The 21,434-nt window shown below is 37.1% G+C and overlaps 1 protein-coding gene across 1 annotated transcript; it reads right to left on the minus strand.

The window, feature by feature from the left end:
- Positions 1-18,177: 18,177 nt before the first annotated feature.
- Positions 18,178-21,077, minus strand: LOC146754672 (uncharacterized). Its single transcript, XM_085527654.1, has one exon. It carries the CDS (start codon positions 20,294-20,296, stop codon positions 18,791-18,793), a length of 1,506 nt encoding a protein of 501 aa, XP_085383780.1. The 5' UTR covers positions 20,297-21,077; the 3' UTR covers positions 18,178-18,790.
- Between the last annotated feature and the right edge of the window lie 357 nt (positions 21,078-21,434).

Genomic DNA, 21,434 nt, shown 5'->3' on the forward strand with positions numbered 1-21,434 from the left:
CGTAAAGGTGGTTTTCATCACAAAAAGAAATCGATTTCTCTACAAAATTATCGTTTGTAGCCAAATATGACACATTGTTTCCAGAATAACTCTTTTCATCTAAAAAAGAATGTCATTTCCAGCAGAAATATCGATTTCTGACCAATTTTAGAAGTAGGCCACATGAATATCGATACTTATCCCAGAAATGAAAAGTACACTCTTAGGTATCACTCTTCATCCTTCCAAAACTATGGTTTTCTTCCCAAACTAATGCTTTTCATCCCTACAAATAGCAATTTCTCCCTAAATTACTGGTTTTCGTCCCCAAAAGAAGACACATTCTCTTTAAAATGATGCTTTGTAACAAATTATGACTCACTGATTCCAGAATATCTGTCTTCCCATACAAAAAAATGACATTATCATAAGAATTATCCATTTCAGACAAATTTCCGATGTATTTCACACTAATATCAATACTTACACCAGAATCAAATGTGTTCTCTATTAGGTATCACTCTTGAATCTTGCCTAAAATTCATTTTCTTACCAATACAAAGCTTTTCATCATTACAAGTAGCATTTTCTACCCAAAAAAGTGGTTTTCATCCCCAATAGAAATCGTTTTCTCTACAAATGGTCCCTTGTAGCAACATATGAAACACTGTTATTGGAATAGTTCTTTCCCTCTTCACAATAAGGGCATTTCCAACAGAAATATCGATTTCTGACAAATTTTAGTAGAACGTCACGCAAATATCAGTACCTATCCAAGAAATAAAAAGTTCTCTCCTAAGAATCATTCTTTATCCTTGCAAAAACATGGTTTTCTCACCAAAATAATGCTTTTTATCCATTTAAAGCAGCTTCGTTTCCCAGAAATACTGGTTTTCATCCTTAAAAGAAGACATTTTCTCTACAAAATGAAGCTTTGTAGCAAAATATGACACATTGTTTCCAGAATACCTTTTCTCTTCTACAAATTGAGGACATTGCTAACAGAAATACCTTTTCTCCTCTACAAAATAAGGACATTTCCAACAGATATATCCTTTTCTGACAGATTTTAGAAAAATTTCACAGGAATATCAATACTTATACCAGAAATGAAAAGGTCTCTCTTAGGTATCACTCTTTACCCTTGCAAAAATATGGTTTTCTTACCAAAATAATGCTTTTCATCTCTACAAACAGCATTTTCTAAACGTAAAGGTGGTTTTCATCACCAAAAGAAATCGATTTCTCTACAAAATTATCGTTTGTAGCCAAATATGACACATTGTTTCCAGAATAACTCTTTTCATCTAAAAAAGAATGACATTTCCAACAGAAATATCGATTTCTGACAAATTTTAGAAGTAGGTCACACAAATATCGATACTTATCCCAGAAATTAAAAGTACGCTCTTAGGTATCACTCTTCATCCTTGCAAAGCTATGGTTTTCTTACCATACTATTGCTTTTCATCCGTACAAATAGCAATTTCTCCCTAAATTACTGGTTTTCATCCCCAAAAGAAGACACATTCTCTTTAAAATGATGCTTTGTAACAAATTATGACTCACTGATTCCAGAATATCTGTCTTCCCATACAAAAAAATGACATTATCATAAGAATTATCCATTTCAGACAAATTTCCGATGTATTTCACACTAATATCAATACTTACACCAGAATCAAATGTGTTCTCTATTAGGTATCACTCTTGAATCTTGCCTAAAATTCATTTTCTTACCAATACAAAGCTTTTCATCATTACAAGTAGCATTTTCTACCCAAAAAAGTGGTTTTCATCCCCAATAGAAATCGTTTTCTCTACAAATGGTCCCTTGTAGCAACATATGAAACACTGTTATTGGAATACCTCTTTCCCTCTTCAAAATAAGGACATTTCCAACAGAAATATCCATTTCTGACAAATTTTAGAAGAATGTCACACAAATATCAGTACCTATCCCAGAAATAAAAAGTTCTCTCCTAAGAATCATTCTTTATCCTTGCAAAAACATGGTTTTCTCACCAAAATAATGCTTTTTATCCCTTTCAAATAGCGTTGTTTCCCAGAAATACTGGTTTTCATCCCCAGAAGAAGACATTTTCTCTACAAAATGAAGCTTTGTAGCAAAATATGACACATTGTTTCAAGAATACCTTTTCTCTTCCACAAATTGAGGACATTACTAACAGAAATACCTTTTCTCCTCTACAAAATAAGGACATTTCAAACAGATATATCCTTTTCTGACAGATTTTAAAAAAATTTCACAGGAATATCAATACTTATACCAGAAATTAAAGGGTCTCACTTAGGTATCACTCTTTACCCTTGCAAAAATATGGTTTTCTTACCAAAATAATGCTTTTCATCTCTACAAACAGCATTTTCTTAACATAAAGGTGGTTTTCATCACCAAAAGATATCGATTTCTCTACAAAATTATCGTTTGTAGCCAAATATGACACATTGTTTCCAGAATAACTCTTTTCATCTAAAAAAGAATGACATTTCCAACAGAAATATCGATTTCTGACAAATTTTAGAAATAGGTCACACGAATATCAATACTTATCCCAGAAATGAAAAGTACGCTCTTAGCTATCACTCTTCATCCTTGCAAAGCTATGGTTTTCTTCCCAAACTAATGCTTTTCATCCGTACAAATAACAATTTCTCCCTAAATTACTGGTTTTCATCCCCTAAAGAAGACACATTCTCTTTAAAATTATGCTTTGTAACAAATTATGACTCACTGATTCCAGAATATCTGTCTTCCCCTACAAAATAATGACATTAACATAAGAATTATCCATTTCAGACAAATTTCCGATGTATTTCACACTAATATCAATACTTACGCCAGAAAAAAATGTGTTCTCTCTTAGGTATCACTCATGAATCTTGCCAAAAATTCTTTTTCTTACCAATACAAAGCTTTTCATCATTACAAGTAGCATTTTCTACCCAAAAAAGTGGTTTTCATCCCCAATAGAAATCGTTTTCTCTACAAATGGTCCCTTGTAGCAACATATGAAACACTGTTATTGGAATACCTCTTTCCCTCTTCAAAATAAGGACATTTCCAACAGAAATATCGATTTCTGACAAATTTTAGAAGAATGTCACACAAATATCAGTACCTATCCCAGAAATAAAAAGTTCTCTCCTAAGAATCATTCTTTATCCTTGCAAAAACATGGTTTTCTCACCAAAATAATGCTTTTTATCCCTTTCAAATAGCGTTGTTTCCCAGAAATACTGGTTTTCATCCCCAAAAGAAGACATTTTCTCTACAAAATGAAGCTTTGTAGCAAAATATGACACACTGTTTCCAGAATACCTTTTCTCTTCTACAAATTGAGGACATTACTAACAGAAATACCTTTTCTCCTCTACAAAATAAGGACATTTCCAACAGATATATCCTTTTCTGACAGATTTTAGAAAAATTTCACAGGAATATCAATACTTATACCAGAAATAAAAAGGTCTCTCTTAGGTATCACTCTTTACCCTTGCAAAAATATGGTTTTCTTACCAAAATAATGCTTTTCATCTCTACAAACAGCATTTTCTAAACATAAAGGTGGTTTTCATCACCAAAAGAAATCGATTTCTCTACAAAATTATCGTTTGTAGCCAAATATGACACATTGTTTCCAGAATAACTCTTTTCATCTAAAAAAGAATGACATTTCCAACAGAAATATCGATCTCTGACAAATTTTAGAAGTAGGCCACATGAATATCGATACTTATCCCAGAAATGAAAAGTACGCACTTAGGCATCACTCTTCATCCTTGCAAAACTATGGTTTTCTTCCCAAACTAATGCTTTTCATCCCTACAAATAGCAATTTCTCCCTAAATTACTGGTTTTCCTCCCCAAAAGAAGACACATTCTCTTTAAAATGATGCTTTGTAACAAATTATGACTCACTGATTCCAGACTATCTGTCTTCCCCTACAAATTAATGACATTAACATAAGAATTATCCATTTCAGACAAATTTCCGATGTATTTCACACTAATATCAATACTTACACCAGAATCAAATGTATTCTCTCTTAGGTATCACTCTTGAATCTTGCCTAAAATTCATTTTCTTACCAATAAAAAGCTTTTCATCATTACAAGTAGCATTTTCTACCCAAAAAAGTGGTTTTCATCCCCAATAGAAATCGTTTTCTCTACAAATGGTCCCTTGTAGCAACATATGAAACACTGTTATTGGAATACCTCTTTCCCTCTTCAAAATAAGGACATTTCCAACAGAAATATCGATTTCTGACAAATTTTAGAAGAATGTCACACAAATATCAGTACCTATCCCAGAAATAAAAAGTTCTCTCCTAAGAGTCATTCCTTATCCTTGCAAAAACATGGTTTTCTCACCAAAATAATGCTTTTTATCCCTTTCAAATAGCGTTGTTTCCCAGAAATACTGGTTTTCATCCCCAAAAGAAGACATTTTCTCTACAAAATGAAGCTTTGTAGCAAAATATGACACATTGTTTCCAGAATACCTTTTCTCTTCTACAAATTGAGGACATTACTAACAGAAATACCTTTTCTCCTCTACAAAATAAAGACATTTCCAACAGATATATCCTTTTCTGACAGATTTGAGAAAAATTTCACAGGAATATCAATACTTATACCAGAAATAAAAAGGACTCTCTTAGGTATCACTCTTTAACCTTGCAAAAATATGGTTTTCTTACCAAAATAATGCTTTTCATCTCTACAAACAGCATTTTCTAAACGTAAAGGTGGTTTTCGTCACCAAAAGAAATCGACTTCTCTACAAAATTATCGTTTGTAGCCAAATATGACACATTGTTTCCAGAATAACTCTTTTCATCTAAAAAAGAATGTCATTTCCAGCAGAAATATCGATTTCTGACCAATTTTAGAAGTAGGCCACATGAATATCGATACTTATCCCAGAAATGAAAAGTACACTCTTAGGTATCACTCTTCATCCTTCCAAAACTATGGTTTTCTTCCCAAACTAATGCTTTTCATCCCTACAAATAGCAATTTCTCCCTAAATTACTGGTTTTCGTCCCCAAAAGAAGACACATTCTCTTTAAAATGATGCTTTGTAACAAATTATGACTCATTGATTCCAGAATATCTGTCTTCCCATACAAAAAAATGACATTATCATAAGAATTATCCATTTCAGACAAATTTCCGATGTATTTCACACTAATATCAATACTTACACCAGAATCAAATGTGTTCTCTATTAGGTATCACTCTTGAATCTTGCCTAAAATTCATTTTCTTACCAATACAAAGCTTTTCATCATTACAAGTAGCATTTTCTACCCAAAAAAGTGGTTTTCATCCCCAATAGAAATCGTTTTCTCTACAAATGGTCCCTTGTAGCAACATATGAAACACTGTTATTGGAATAGTTCTTTCCCTCTTCACAATAAGGGCATTTCCAACAGAAATATCGATTTCTGACAAATTTTAGTAGAACGTCACGCAAATATCAGTACCTATCCAAGAAATAAAAAGTTCTCTCCTAAGAATCATTCTTTATCCTTGCAAAAACATGGTTTTCTCACCAAAATAATGCTTTTTATCCATTTAAAGCAGCTTCGTTTCCCAGAAATACTGGTTTTCATCCTTAAAAGAAGACATTTTCTCTACAAAATGAAGCTTTGTAGCAAAATATGACACATTGTTTCCAGAATACCTTTTCTCTTCTACAAATTGAGGACATTACTAACAGAAATACCTTTTCTCCTCTACAAAATAAGGACATTTCCAACAGATATATCCTTTTCTGACAGATTTTAGAAAAATTTCACAGGAATATCAATACTTATACCAGAAATGAAAAGGTCTCTCTTAGGTATCACTCTTTACCCTTGCAAAAATATGGTTTTCTTACCAAAATAATGCTTTTCATCTCTACAAACAGCATTTTCTAAACGTAAAGGTGGTTTTCATCACCAAAAGAAATCGATTTCTCTACAAAATTATCGTTTGTAGCCAAATATGACACATTGTTTCCAGAATAACTCTTTTCATCTAAAAAAGAATGACATTTCCAACAGAAATATCGATTTCTGACAAATTTTAGAAGTAGGTCACACAAATATCGATACTTATCCCAGAAATTAAAAGTACGCTCTTAGGTATCACTCTTCATCCTTGCAAAGCTATGGTTTTCTTACCATACTATTGCTTTTCATCCGTACAAATAGCAATTTCTCCCTAAATTACTGGTTTTCATCCCCAAAAGAAGACACATTCTCTTTAAAATGATGCTTTGTAACAAATTATGACTCACTGATTCCAGAATATCTGTCTTCCCATACAAAATAATGGCATTAACATAAGAATTATCCATTTCAGACAAATTTCCGATGTATTTCACACTAATATCAATACTTCCACCAGAATCAAATGTGTTCTCTCTTAGGTATCACTCTTGAATCTTGCCTAAAATTCATTTTCTTACCAATACAAAGCTTTTCATCATTACAAGTAGCATTTTCTACCCAAAAAAGTGGTTTTCATCCCCAAAAGAAATCGTTTTCTCTACAAATGGTCCCTTGTAGCAACATATGAAACACTGTTATTGGAATACCTCTTTCCCTCTTCAAAATAAGGACATTTCCAACAGAAATATCCATTTCTGACAAATTTTAGAAGAATGTCACACAAATATCAGTACCTATCCCAGAAATAAAAAGTTCTCTCCTAAGAATCATTCTTTATCCTTGCAAAAACATGGTTTTCTCACCAAAATAATGCTTTTTATCCCTTTAAAATAGCGTTGTTTCCCAGAAATACTGGTTTTCATCCCCAGAAGAAGACATTTTCTCTACAAAATGAAGCTTTGTAGCAAAATATGACACATTGTTTCAAGAATACCTTTTCTCTTCCACAAATTGAGGACATTACTAACAGAAATACCTTTTCTCCTCTACAAAATAAGGACATTTCAAACAGATATATCCTTTTCTGACAGATTTTTAAAAAATTTCACAGGAATATCAATACTTATACCAGAAATTAAAGGGTCTCACTTAGGTATCACTCTTTACCCTTGCAAAAATATGGTTTTCTTACCAAAATAATGCTTTTCATCTCTACAAACAGCATTTTCTTAACATAAAGGTGGTTTTCATCACCAAAAGGTATCGATTTCTCTACAAAATTATCGTTGGTAGCCAAATATGACACATTGTTTCCAGAATAACTCTTTTCATCTAAAAAAGAATGACATTTCCAACAGAAATATCGATTTCTGACAAATTTTAGAAATAGGTCACACGAATATCAATACTTATCCCAGAAATGAAAAGTACGCTCTTAGCTATCACTCTTCATCCTTGCAAAGCTATGGTTTTCTTCCCAAACTAATGCTTTTCATCCGTACAAATAACAATTTCTCCCTAAATTACTGGTTTTCCTCCCGAAAAGAAGACACATTCTCTTTAAAATGATGCTTTGTAACAAATTATGACTCACTGATTCCAGAATATCTGTCTTCCCCTACAAAATAATGACATTAACATAAGAATTATCCATTTCAGACAAATTTCCGATGTATTTCACACTAATATCAATACTTACGCCAGAAAAAAATGTGTTCTCTCTTAGGTATCACTCAAGAATCTTGCCAAAAATTCTTTTTCTTACCAATACAAAGCTTTTCATCATTACAAGTAGCATTTTCTACCCAAAAAAGTGGTTTTCATCCCCAATAGAAATCGTTTTCTCTACAAATGGTCCCTTGTAGCAACATATGAAACACTGTTATTGGAATACCTCTTTCCCTCTTCAAAATAAGGACATTTCCAACAGAAATATCGATTTCTGACAAATTTTAGAAGAATGTCACACAAATATCAGTACCTATCCCAGAAATAAAAAGTTCTCTCCTAAGAATCATTCTTTATCCTTGCAAAAACATGGTTTTCTCACCAAAATAATGCTTTTTATCCCTTTCAAATAGCGTCGTTACCATGAAATACTGGTTTTCATCCCCAAAAGAAGACGTTTTCTCTACAAAATGAAGTTTTGTAGCAAAATATGACACATTGTTTCCAGAATACCTTTTCTCTTCTACAAATTGAGGGCATTACTAACAGAAATACCTTTTCTCCTCTACGAAATAAGGACATTTTAACAGATATATTCTTTTCTGACAGATTTTAGAAAAATTTCACAGGAATATCAATACTTATACCAGAAATAAAAAGGTCTCTCTTAGGTATTACTCTTTACCCTTGCAAAATATGGTTTTCTTACCAAAATAATGTTTTGCATCTCTACAAACAGCATTTTCTAAACGTCAAAGTGGTTTTCATCACCAAAAGGAATCGATTTCTCTACAGAATTATCGTTTGTAGCTAAATATGACACATTGTTTCCAGAATAACTCTTTTCATCTATAAAAGAATGACATTTCCAACAGAAATATCGATTTCTGATAAATTTTAGAAGTAGGTCACATGAATATCGATACTTATACCAGAAATTAAAAGTACGCTCTTAGGTATCACTCTTCATCCTTGCAATGCTATGGTTTTCTTCCCAAACTAATGCTTTTCATCCCTACAAATAGCAATTTCTCCCTAAATTACTGGTTTTCCTCCCGAAAAGAAGACACATTCTCTTTAAAATGATGCTTTGTAACAAATTATGACTCGCTGATTCCAGACTATCTGTCTTCCCCTACAAATTAATGACATTAACATAAGAATTATCCATTTCAGACAAATTTCCGATGTATTTCACACTAATATCAATACTTACGCCAGAATCAAATGTCTTCTCTCTTAGGTATCACTCTTGAATCTTGCCTAAAATTCATTTTCTTACCAATACAAAGCTTTTCATCATTACAAGTAGCATTTTCTACCCAAAAAAGTGGTTTTCATCCCCAAAAGAATTCGTTTTCTCTACAAATGGTCCCTTGTAGCAACATATGAAACACTGTTATTGGAATACCTCTTTCCCTCTTCAAAATAAGGACATTTCCAACAGAAATATCGATTTCTGACAAATTTTAGAAGAATGTCACACAAATATCAGTACCTATCCCAGAAATAAAAAGTTCTCTCCTAAGAATCATTCTTTATCCTTGCAAAAACATGGTTTTCTCACCAAAATGATGCTTTCTATTCTTTTAAAATAGCGTTGTTTCCCAGAATTCTGGTTTTCATCCCCAAAAGAAGACATTTTCTCTACAAAATGAAGCTTTGTAGCAAAATATGACACACTGTTTCCAGAATAACTTTTCTCCTCTACAAAATAAGGACATTTCCAACAGATATATCCTTTTCTGACAGATTTTAGAAAAATTTCACAGCAGTATCTATACTTATACCAGAAATGAAAAGTTCTCTCTTAAGTATCACTATTTACCCTTGCAAAAATATGGTTTTCTTACCAAAATAATGTTTTTCATCTCTACAAACAGAATTTTCTAAACGTAAAGGTGGTTTTCATCACCAAAAGATATCGATTTCTCTACAAAATTATCGTTTGTAGCCAAATATGACACATTGTTTCCAGAATAACTCTTTTCATCTAAAAAAGAATGACATTTTCAACAGAAATATCGATCTCTGACAAATTTTAGAAGCAGGCCACATGAAAATCGATACTTATCCCAGAAATGAAAAGTACGCACTTAGGCATCACTCTTCATCCTTGCAAAACTATGGTTTTCTTCACAAACTAATGCTTTTCATCCCTACAAATAGCAATTTCTCCCTAAATTACTGGTTTTCATCCCCAAAAGAAGACACATTCTCTTTAAAGTAATGCTTTGTAACAAATTATGACTCACTGATTCCAGAATATCTGTCTTCCCCTACAAAATAATGACATTAACTTAAGAATTATCCATTTCAGACAAATTTCTGATGTATTTCACACTAATATCAATACTTACGCCAGAAAAAAAATGTGTTCATTTCAGACAAATTTCCGATGTATTTCACACTAATATCAATACTTATGCCAGAATCAAATGTATTCTCTCTTAGGTATCACTCTTGAATCTTGCCTAAAATTCATTTTCTTACCAATACAAAGCTTTTCATCATTACAAGTAGCATTTTCTACCCAAAAAAGTGGTTTTTATCCCCAATAGAAATCATTTTCTGTACAAATGGTCCCTTGTAGCAACATATGAAACACTGTTATTGGAATACCTCTTTCCCTCTTCAAAATAAGGACATTTCCAACAGAAATATTGATTTCTGACAAATTTTAGAAGAATGTCACACAAATATCAGTACCTCTCCCAGAAATAAAAAGTTCTCTCCTAAGAGTCATTCCTTATCCTTGCAAAAACATGGTTTTCTCACCAAAATAATGCTTTTTATCCCTTTCAAATAGCGTTGTTTCCCAGAAATACTGGTTTTCATCCCAAAAAGAAGACATTTTCTCTACAAAATGAAGCTTTGTAGCAAAATATGACACACTGTTTCCAGAATACCTTTTCTCTTCTACAAATTGAGGACATTACTAACAGAAATACCTTTTGTCCTCTACAAAATAAGGACATTTCCAACAGATATATCCTTTTCTGACAGATTTGAGAAAAATTTCACTGGAATATCAATACTTATACCAGAAATAAAAAAGTCTCTCTTCGGTTTCACACTTTACCTTTGCAAAAATATGGTTTTCTTACCAAAATAATGTTTTTTATCTGTACAAACAGCATTTTCTAAACGTAAAGGTGGTTTTCATCACCAAAAGAAATCGATTTCTCTACAAAATTATCGTTTGTAGCCAAATATGACACATTGTTTCCAGAATAACTCTTTTAATCTAAAAATGAAAGACATTTCAAACAGAAATATCGATTTCTGACAAATTTTAGAAGAAGGTCACATGAATATCGATACTTATCCCAGAAATGAAAAGTACGCTCTTAGGCATCACTCTTCATCCTTGCAAAACTATGGTTTTCTTCCCAAACTAATGCTTTTCATCCCTACAAATAGCAATTTCTCCCTAAATTACTGGTTTTCCTCCCCAAAAGAAGACACATTCTCTTTAAAATGATGCTTTGTAACAAATTATGACTCATTGATTCCAGAGTATCTGTCTTCCCCTACAAAATAATGACATTAACATAAGAATTATCCATTTCAGACAAATTTCCGATGTATTTCACACTAATATCAATACTTACACCAGAAAAAAATGTGTTCTCTCTTAGGTATCACTCTTGAATCTTGCGAAAAATTCATTTTCTTACCAATACAAAGCTTTTCATCATTACAAGTAGCATTTTCTACCCAAAAAATTGGTTTTCATCCCCAAAAGAAATCGTTTTCTCTACAAATAGTCCCTTGTAGCAACATATGAAACACTGTTATTGGAATACCTCTTTCCCTCTTCAAAATAAAGACATTTCCAACAGAAATATCGATTTCTGACAAATTTTAGAAGAATGTCACACAAATATCAGTACCTATCCCAGAAATAAAAAGTTCTCTCTTAAGAATCTTTCTTTATCCTTGCAAAAACATGGTTTTCTCACCAAAATGATGCTTTTTATCCCTTTAAAATAGCGTTGTTTCCCAGAAATGCTGGTTTTCATCCCCAAAAGAAGACATTTTCTCTACAAAATGAAGCTTTGTAGCAAAATATGACACATTGTTTCCAGAATAACTTTTCTCCTCTACAAAATAAGGACATTTCCAACAGATATATCCTTTTCTGACAGATTTGAGAAAAATTTCACAGCAGTATCAATACTTATACCAGAAATGAAATGTTCTCTCTTAAGTATCACTCTTTACCCTTGCAAAAATATGGTTTTCTTACCAAAATAATGTTTTTCATCTCTACAAACAGCATTTTCTAAACGTAAAGGTGGTTTTCATCACCAAAAGAAATCGATTTCTCTACAAAATTATCGTTTGTAGCCAAATATGACACATTGTTTCCAGAATAACTCTTTTCATCTAAAAAAGAATGACATTTCCAACAGAAATATCGATCTCTGACAAATTTTAGAAGTAGGCCACATGGAAAGCGATACTTATCCCAGAAATGAAAAGTACGCTCTTAGGCATCACTCTTCATCCTTGCAAAACTATGGTTTTCTTCCGAAACTAATGCTTTTCATCCCTACAAATAGCAATTTCTCCCTAAATTACTGGTTTTCATCCCCAAAAGAAGACACATTCTCTTTAAAATGATGCTTTGTAACAAATTATGACTCATTGATTCCAGAATATCTGTCTTCCCCTACAAAATAATGACATTAACATAAGAATTATCCATTTCAGACAAATTTCCGATGTATTTCACACTAATATCAATACTTACGCCAGAATCAAATGTGTTCTCTCTTAGGTATCACTCTTGAATCTTGCCAAAAATTCATTTTCTTACCAATACAAAGCTTTTCATCATTACAAGTAGCATTTTCTACCCAAAAAACTGGTTTTCATCCCCAATAGAAATCGTTTTCTCTACAAATGGTCCCTTGTAGCAACATATGAAACACTGTTATTGGAATACCTCTTTCCCTCTTCAAAATAAGGAGATTTCCAACAGAAATATCGATTTCTGACAAATTTTAGAAGAATGTCACACAAATATCAGTACCTATCCCAGAAATAAAAAGTTCTCTCCTAAGAATCATTCCTTATCCTTGCAAAAACATGGTTTTCTCACCAAAATAATGCTTTTTGGCCCTTTCAAATTGCGTTGTTTCCCAGAAATACTGGTTTTCATCCCCAAAAGAAGACATTTTCTTTACAAATTGAAGCTTTGTAGCAAAATATGACACATTGTTTCCAGAATACCTTTTCTCTTCTACAAATTGAGGACATTACTAATAGAAATACCTTTTCTCCTCTACAAAATAAGGACATTTCCAACAGATATATCCTTTTCTGACAGATTTTAGAAAAATTTCACAGGAATAGCAATACTTATACCAGAAATAAAAACGTCTCTCTTAGGTATCACTCTTTACCCTTGCAAAAATATTGTTTTCCGAAGTAGTTGGGACTGAAACACAGCTCCTTTTGGCACCTCGACTGCCAGTGCTTGTCTCGCTCCAATTTAGGAGTGAGGCAAAGGTTCTTTTAGTAATGTTATGCCCGGCGTGAGATTAAGAAGTAGAGCATTCAAATGTTGATCCGACCAGTTTATTGGAAATAATAGACAATTGAGGGGATGGGGAAGAGAGAGTGACGAATGCCAAAATTAGGGTGATGGGGAAGGGAAAGTAGGCGATAGAAAAATTTAGAAAAGAGCAAGAATTACGTTAAAGCGGGGAATAGTCACCTCCTGGATGCAGCAGCGTCCCGTAGCACGTTGTTAACGTTGGTCCGGGGCAAAATAAGCGTAGGGGAGAGCAGCTACGGAATAGCAGGCTGCAAGCAGCAGATCGGTGAATCGCAGAAAAGATGGTCAGAGTTTCGTCGTCTCTAGAAGCAGAGTCTCGGGCAGCGAGGTCCCTCGGAGCAGAGTCTCTGCAGCAATCCCAGAAGAGAGAATAGGCAGCAGTAGGACAATGGTGGAGGGATCTGAGGTCAGATACCTAGATGCCCACAAAACCGTGGTTTGTTCATGCCCTTTTTATCCTTCTTTCCAGCCTTCCAGAGATTTCGGGACGGCTCGGGTCAGAGTCTTGTGACTTCCTCAGAGCTGTCAATCTTCCTTGAGATGGGCCAACAGGAAAGACCACTTAAGGGCCATTAGTCCTCAGGGATGGCCATCTTCCTTTAGATAGGCCAACACAAAAAGACCACTCAAGGGCCATTGATCAGTATCTTATCTCCCTTTCGTAGCTCCCGGACTTGTCCATCTCCTGTGTGTCTCCATTTCAGCAAACTTTGAGACAGTAATGTAAAAAGCATGGCTTCTTACACCACCCCGTGACTCAAAGTTTGCTTAAAAAGTAGGCCACTGGTGATCCAGGATGGCGAGAAAAAGATAGCAAGCATGAGGAAAAAAGGAGAGGGAGGGGGAATCAATATGTTTCATGCAATCATTACAAAGGATCTTTCCTGCTTGGTTACAAGTGTTGCGCGGATGTGCTGGACTTCCCCATCACTTGATGAGGTTACAAAATACATAGACGATACAACATGTTGGATAAGTTGAATGAAACAAGGTATCATACATGGAAGAAACAGTAGAGTTGCGACAACACATAATAGATAAAATAAGATGCGTTTTACCCAAGGTCCACCTGGAAGCCAGGAGAAAAGGTCAAGGTCCGGGCTTTTCCAAGTTTGGACAGGAACATGTGCTATTTTCCGTATACCTTCAGCAATTTGTTTGACAACTTTACCATTATCATCAATCTTTAGACAACAAGTGGAATCATTTAATTTGCCACAGACACCCCCTTCTTCAGCTAACAAGTAATCTAAAACCATGCGATGTTGGAGTATTGCCGCCCGCATCTGTGAGGCTTGATCTGCAAGGAGATCAAGGGCATAGGCTGTCTCGTTTGTAATGATTTCTAGGACAGCTTGTAATCTGATAATACGGTTTAGGTTGTAGATGGGTTCTCGAGCACCATTAATCCACTCATTGGGGTTCCACGTAGCTGGCCCATAGTGTTTGATTATACGTTGAGGGGGCCACTCATCTTTGCCCCAAGTTTGTTTGCTACCACGTGTTATGGAGGTGTCGATAGACCTCCTGTATCTGTTGAGATCATCATATACTTTGACGCCCAATTCACTACCATCCTTTCCTGGGAGCAAAAAGAACATCGGGCGGATTACTCCAACATAACATACCCCAGTCCAATTAACAGGTAGTCGTTTATATGCATGATGACCACAAATCCAGTAATGTCCTTTTAACGCTACTGAACCATTCTCGAAGGGTCCATTCCATTTGCTAGTTAGTTTATTTACATGTTCTTTAGCCTGAAAGTATGTGGTGTTGAGAGGTCCAAAAGGATGTCCTTCTACATTGCAGTTCCAACTATTACTGGTAACCCTTTCATTTCTGCACCATCTACATCTCCAGGCACCAGCATCAGGGCTCCAGGTACATTCTGTACCCCCAGCTTTATTAAACAAAGTGTTGTTAGTGGAGGACCAAAAATGAGAAAACCCTTGCAACATTCCTGACTGATTGTACCACCCCCATTGACCACCCTTAATTTGTGAAGTAACCTTACCATACGTCCAAGTACAATTGCCAGTCCCAACATAGACGCCACCGGGCTGTGTACGATTCAGACAATACATTCCCATAGCAGGATACTGGACTGGCCATGGAGATGTATTCTTATCTTCCCAGTAGATGTTGTGGTTGGTCCCACTATAGTTGCTTACCAGCCATTTAGGGGCAAGAGGAGTTGATACCCAGGGCCAGGTTTCAAGTCCCATGGGTCCTCCACAGACCCAACAATTACTCAAATTATAAACATTTGCTACTTGTTCAGCTAGTTGAAAAAAGGAGTTTTTTATACCATTTCCCTCTTCCCGAAAGTCTATCAGGGGATAGCTAATAGTTACAGAAATTACAATCCACATGATACATCTAATAAACAAAAATGAAATTCCACCCAAGTGTTGCATATTACCAAAACACCAATTATAGAAGTCAGCAACAGTTGTGTTCAGTCAGGATCCAACGAAGGTCCTCTGCAAAATAAAACAAGACATCGGCTCGCCCCCTTGGGCTTTGTTAGTATGATCAAAATGAGGGAATAATCCATCGAACATTAATCTTATATTCCTTCTCCCATGCGTCCTTAGCCCTCCAGGTATACATGTTAAGGGATTCAGTTAAGGTCAGTGGTACTGGACCTACATTGGGCAGGTCAACCAACACAGGTTGGCCAGGAAAATAAGAGGGTTTTTCTAATTTATCAGGATTAAGAGTAATTGGCAAAGGTGGTGGGGCCTTAGGACAGAAGGCATTAAATCGGGGACAGCCATTAATTCCCCAGCGATCATTAACTCTTCTGACTGCATCAGAGGTACGGGCAGTCCAATTGTTCTTTTCTGGCTTCAGAAATTTCTTAAGAAGGCCATTGGATCGTTCCACAATACCATTAGCCTGGGGATAATAGGGAGTGTGAAAAATCCAGAGAATACCTTCCTCTCTGGCCCATTCTTGTACAGCTCCAGAAGTAAAATGAGAGCCATTATCTGACTGGATGGAACTGGGTTTTGGGAGAATGCTAAACCACTTCTTTAAAGCCTTTATAGTATTCTCCCCTGTTGCCCGAGGAACGGATTCAGCTTGTAATAAACCAGAGACTACCTCAACACCTACTAGTACATATTGTTTTCCTTCAGATTTACGGAAAGGACCAATGTAGTCAATCTGCCATGTTTCCCATAAGTGCTTTCCCTCTCTCAAATGGAGAGGATTATCCTGTAAGGGATGTCGGTCCAGGCGGGAACGGCATAGATCACAGGCAGAAATGCAGGTACGACACTGTTCTCTGGTAACTGGCCAACCACGAGCCTGGGTTTCACGATAGAGATCAAGAGCACCAGTATGCCCCCTTTTCACATGTAACCATTCCACAAGTCTCTCCCAGTTATCACTGTCTGGTTCTCCTTGTCTTAATGAAGCAATCCTAGCAAGTTCATCAGCTTTGTTGTTCCAATAACTAACAGGGGATCCATCCTCCTGGTGGGAAGCCACCCATGCAACAGAAAATTGTCCCCCTTTAGCAATAGACAAAATCTCCTGCCATTTTTCCTTTTGCCATACTGGGATACGGTTAACTTCCCAGCTGTTTCTCTCCCAAAAGGGAAGCCACTCTGTACAACCTTTGAAGACGGCATATGAATCAGTATAAATATGCACACGTGTAGTGGACTGTGATTCATGTTGAAACACACTCCATACTGCTACTAACTCACCAACCTGAGCACTCCCCTCCCCTTCAGTAACAATAGTGACATTAGTCCCTATCTGTAGGGCCACGGCCCGATACTTCCAAATTTTCCCTTCACGCTTTGAAGAAGCATCTGTGAACCAGACATTTTGCAACTGGTCTGAATAGGGAGGAGCAACCTGGATGACAGAGGGGAGATCAGCATCAATAGCAGAAAGAACATCATCCTGTATAGCGAGTGTTTTTGAAGCACCTTCAGTGACTGAAAAGATATTACAGTAGTGTTCAATTTGAGCATACCACTTTCTGACAGAAGCTTGTTGTGCCACCCCATCAGGGGGGGCGGTGCCAGACATAACAGACTTGATAACCTTGAATGGACCTCTGTCGTATGGTTCTCTGTCGTATGACCTGCTGTCGTATGGTTCTTTCAGCTTCCCGCAAAGCCAGACTAACAACAAACAACCCCTTCTCCATTTGAGAGTATCGTTTCTCTGCATCTTTGAAACTACGGGAATAGAACCCAATAGGTCTGGTGGGGCCTTCTGGACCCTTTTGCCAGAGATGTATAGATAACCCTGATTGAGCAAATCCCCATTCTATCTGTACAGGGTCAGAAGGATGGATAGGACCTAAGGACTGATGTGTGATAGCTTCGAAAATTAGGAGCTGCAGAGCTTCTTCATGGACTGGGGTCCATTCCCATGATACCTTCTTTCGCAACAAGTCATGCAGTGGACGGGCAATAATAGAGAAATCAGGAATGTGTTTTCTCCAAAAGACTAAGAGTCCAAGGGCATGCTGTAATTCCTTTTTATTCTCTGGCATTTTGAGTTGGTCTAAAGCTAGGAGGGTATCCTGTGGGATACAGGCCATACCACCTTTCCACCAGATACCCAAGAATTTCACCTCAGCAGCTGGAGGCTGGATTTTGTCTGAAGGAATTGTCAACCCCAGCTCTTCTAATCGCTTGATTATTCTGTCATGCATTATTTTCACTGGTGCCAATTGTTCACCTCCTATAAGGATATCATCAGTGTATTGATAGAGCTTAACCCCTTCTTCCAAGGGAATCTGTTCAAGTTCTTTTGCCAGAGCATGATGAGCCAAAGTTGGGGAGTGTTTGAACCCCTGAGGGAGGCGGGTGAAAGTATATTGCTGACCCTCCCATGTAAAAGCAAAACGGGGTTGATCATCAGGGTGTAGGGGAACCATAAAGAACATATCTTTGACATCAATGGTAGCCATAATAGGGTGAGCCTGCTCCTGGATAGCTGCTATTAATTCTGAAATATTAGGCACTGCAGCAGTCAGTGGTCCAGTATTGGCATTTAGCCTACGATAATGAATAGTCAATCGCCATTTGCCATTTGGTTTCCTGACAGGCCATACTGGAGAGTTAAAAGGTGAATGGGTAGGTACCACAATTCCTTGTTCTTTTAGTTCGGCCAGCACTGGGCTAATACCAGTGCGTGCTCCCAGAGGTAAAGGGTAAGGTTTAACTGAAGTCAGATGGGAAGGAGGGAGTGGTGGTGCTGTCTGTAGTAAACGAATATTTAGGGAGGGGATACCAAACATCCACTCTCTCCCTTCATCATCTGTCCAACTTCTACCCTTCAATACGTCTAGTCCTAATAAGTTAAGCGGGAGAGTTCCCACAACCATAGGGACTTCCCAGGACTGCTCTTCTCCAGGTAGCCTTAGCTTCACTGTGGCCATGGTCTGTGAATGTACACCACCCATGGCATCTGCCACAAATATCTTTTTGCGTGATAAAATTACACCAGCACGATCAGCATCCTCCTTCTTAATAGCTGAGATTTGAGCTCCTGTGTCTACCAGAAACGTTACTGGAACTAATCTAGGTTCAACAACACATGTAATTAACAAATCATTCCCTTTAGTCGTGAGCCTCCTAACAAACATCCATCCTTCACCCCCCCGCTCACTTGAAGAGGGTGAAGGAATCAGTTTCCCGACTGCTCAGGTAATTCTTTTGTTACTGCAGGGGGAGCACTAGGAACCAGATTTTCAGGTTTAGCTGGCCAACCAGTCACCAGCCTCTCAAGCCTGTCTGTTGCTAGTCCATTCATTATTTCTCGAGGAACACCCTTTTTCCAGCCCAAAGTCCATAGTCCATGACGTTTATGATCAATGTTTCGCCTACCAGTTCTTTCTGAGGCTAGAGCCTTTTCTATTCTATTAAATTTTGGGCTAGGTGGCCTGAGAGCAAGGGTGGTTGCTGCGAGCCTTACTCCCCTTGGCTCAATTCTGCTGGTGGATGAAGCCACCGGTCCATACTTCCTACCATAATTAATCAATTCTTGGGCAACCTCTCCCCATGTCCATACCTTATAACTTGATTGTAAAGAGCCTGAAGAACCAACTCCCTCTAAAACAGCTCGAGCTCTCTCTCCCTGGGACATGGCCTGTATTTTACTTTGAAGTTGTATACCTATGGGTTTCAGCGATTCTGGAAGTCCCCTGATTAATGGAGTCATCCGTTCAGGATCAACAGGCATCATCATAGGTGATTCGTGCCGTGGCTGCAATTTCCTGTCATACATCATTTGCAGGCAAGCGGCCTTTTGGACACTTTCAACCAGTTGGTCAACTGTCCCATTAATGGCAAGAGGGTCTCCCCTTTCTAAAGGGTTGAGACCACCAGCCCAGTAAGCAGCCCTCTGTGTTAGGGACCAGGGAGCACGGTTATTACCAGTAGTCAAAAATACTCCTGGCCCCCAATAACCCTCAGCCTCCTTTTCGGTTAACATTATTTGGTCTCCACCAGTTAAGCTGACTCTCCATACATATTCTGTTTCTGATTCCTTTGGAGAGCGGCTAAAATCTTTTTTCAGTTTTGCGAATTCAGTGGCAGAAAAGGGAATTTCTTTAACATTCATTTGAGGATCCAGGTCCTCTCCGTTATCAAAGGTATATTCTGTTTTTATTAGAGGGCGCAGAGGGGCTATTGGAGTTTCAAACTTATCAAAATTTTCTTTTGCTTCTTTTAGTTCTTCCTGAGGATACAGTTTTTCTTGTGGTGCACCATGAATATCAGTGTCACCAGTATCTTTATATGTTAAAATTTCCTTAAAAGCCATCTGTAACAAGGCCGAATTATGTCTCTCTCTTTCCAATTGTACTTCTAGATTTCCAATTTGGTTTTGCAAAGCTTTCACAAGTTCCTGGGTTGCTTTAACTGTATCTTGTAACGACTGTATAGTCTGGTTTTCCGCCTCAAACTGCTGGTCTCGGAACTCCACGGCTGCTTTTAAAGCAGCACCGAGTACTGCACAAATAAATGATTTGCCTTTCCCGGCTCGGGTACGAGCCCCATGTTGTAAAACGCAAATGCGGTCAGAAACAGCCTGCAAATTATACCAATTTTCACGTGCCCAGTCCATCCCTGATGACGATGGCCGAGACGCGTGCTTTTCAAGGATATCAAACAACATATTTTCACCTTCCATATCAGATATAATTTTACTCACAACCAAAAATCTACAGGTAACGAAATCTACGCTGAGGGAGGAGGCGATTCCTTATCTCCTCAGAGAGGCAAACACTGAACAAAACCAACAACTACTCAAAACACTCCTTTACACAAAAGTCCAAATGACTCAATCAACACTTCCAAAGAAAGTGTAAACACCTCAATCGGTCCTGGCTATTCTGGCAAGCCACAACGAAAAACTTCAACCTCCAAGCAAAAAAAAGTTAGAAATAACTTCTAAGTTTCTCAAAAGTAATAAACTTCTTGGAGAAGCACACACCACTTCCACAAGAGGCGCGCACACAAAACTTTAAAACCAAAGGTACGTCACAAGATACTTAAAACCACCACAATGCAAAATAGTCTTCCCAGGGAGGCACACACGTGTAAAACAAAAGCAAACAGTCAAAATTAATTCACTCGTCGCCGAGAGGTAGACACGTAAGAAAGAAAGTTTCAGAATGTGGAGCGGTCTTCCTGGAGAAGTGCACACGTCAAATTAAGTTATCAAAACAATCGCTCCATGCAACTCCAGGAGAAACAGACAGAAAAGTTTTAGAGAAACTGGAAGGATAACACTCTCACGACGGGTATCCTGCCGACTACGCCAATAAAAATGTCTCGCTCCAATTTAGGAGTGAGGCAAAGGTTCTTTTAATAATGTTATGCCCGGCGTGAGATTAAGAAGAAGAGCATTCAAATGTTGATCCGACCAGTTTATTGGAAATAATAGACAATTGAGGGGATGGGGAAGAGAGAGTGACAGTACTTTGAGACAGTACTGTAAAAAGCATGGCTTCTTACAGTGCTGAACTGGATGTTCAAAGGACAGGTTCCCTCCACCCATCATGCTACCGATGTCACCTGGAGCAAGTGGATTACGCTGATTACACAGCGAGCGCGAATGGGAAACCTCAATCGTCCAGGAATCCTAGAGGTAATCATGGACTAGCCTGAAGATAAAAAGTTTGGAACATCACCAGCAGAAGAGGTATCACGTGCTAAAGAGGCCCCACCATACAACGAATTACCAGAAAATGAAAAGAAATATGCCCTATTCACTGACGGATCATGTCGCATTGTAGGGAAGCATCGCAAATGGAAAGCTGCTGTGT

The sequence above is a fragment of the Coturnix japonica genome, chromosome W (genome assembly GCF_054131305.1).
Source record: "Coturnix japonica strain WE chromosome W, WE-NBRP24, whole genome shotgun sequence".
NCBI classification, from domain to species: Eukaryota; Metazoa; Chordata; class Aves; order Galliformes; family Phasianidae; genus Coturnix; species Coturnix japonica.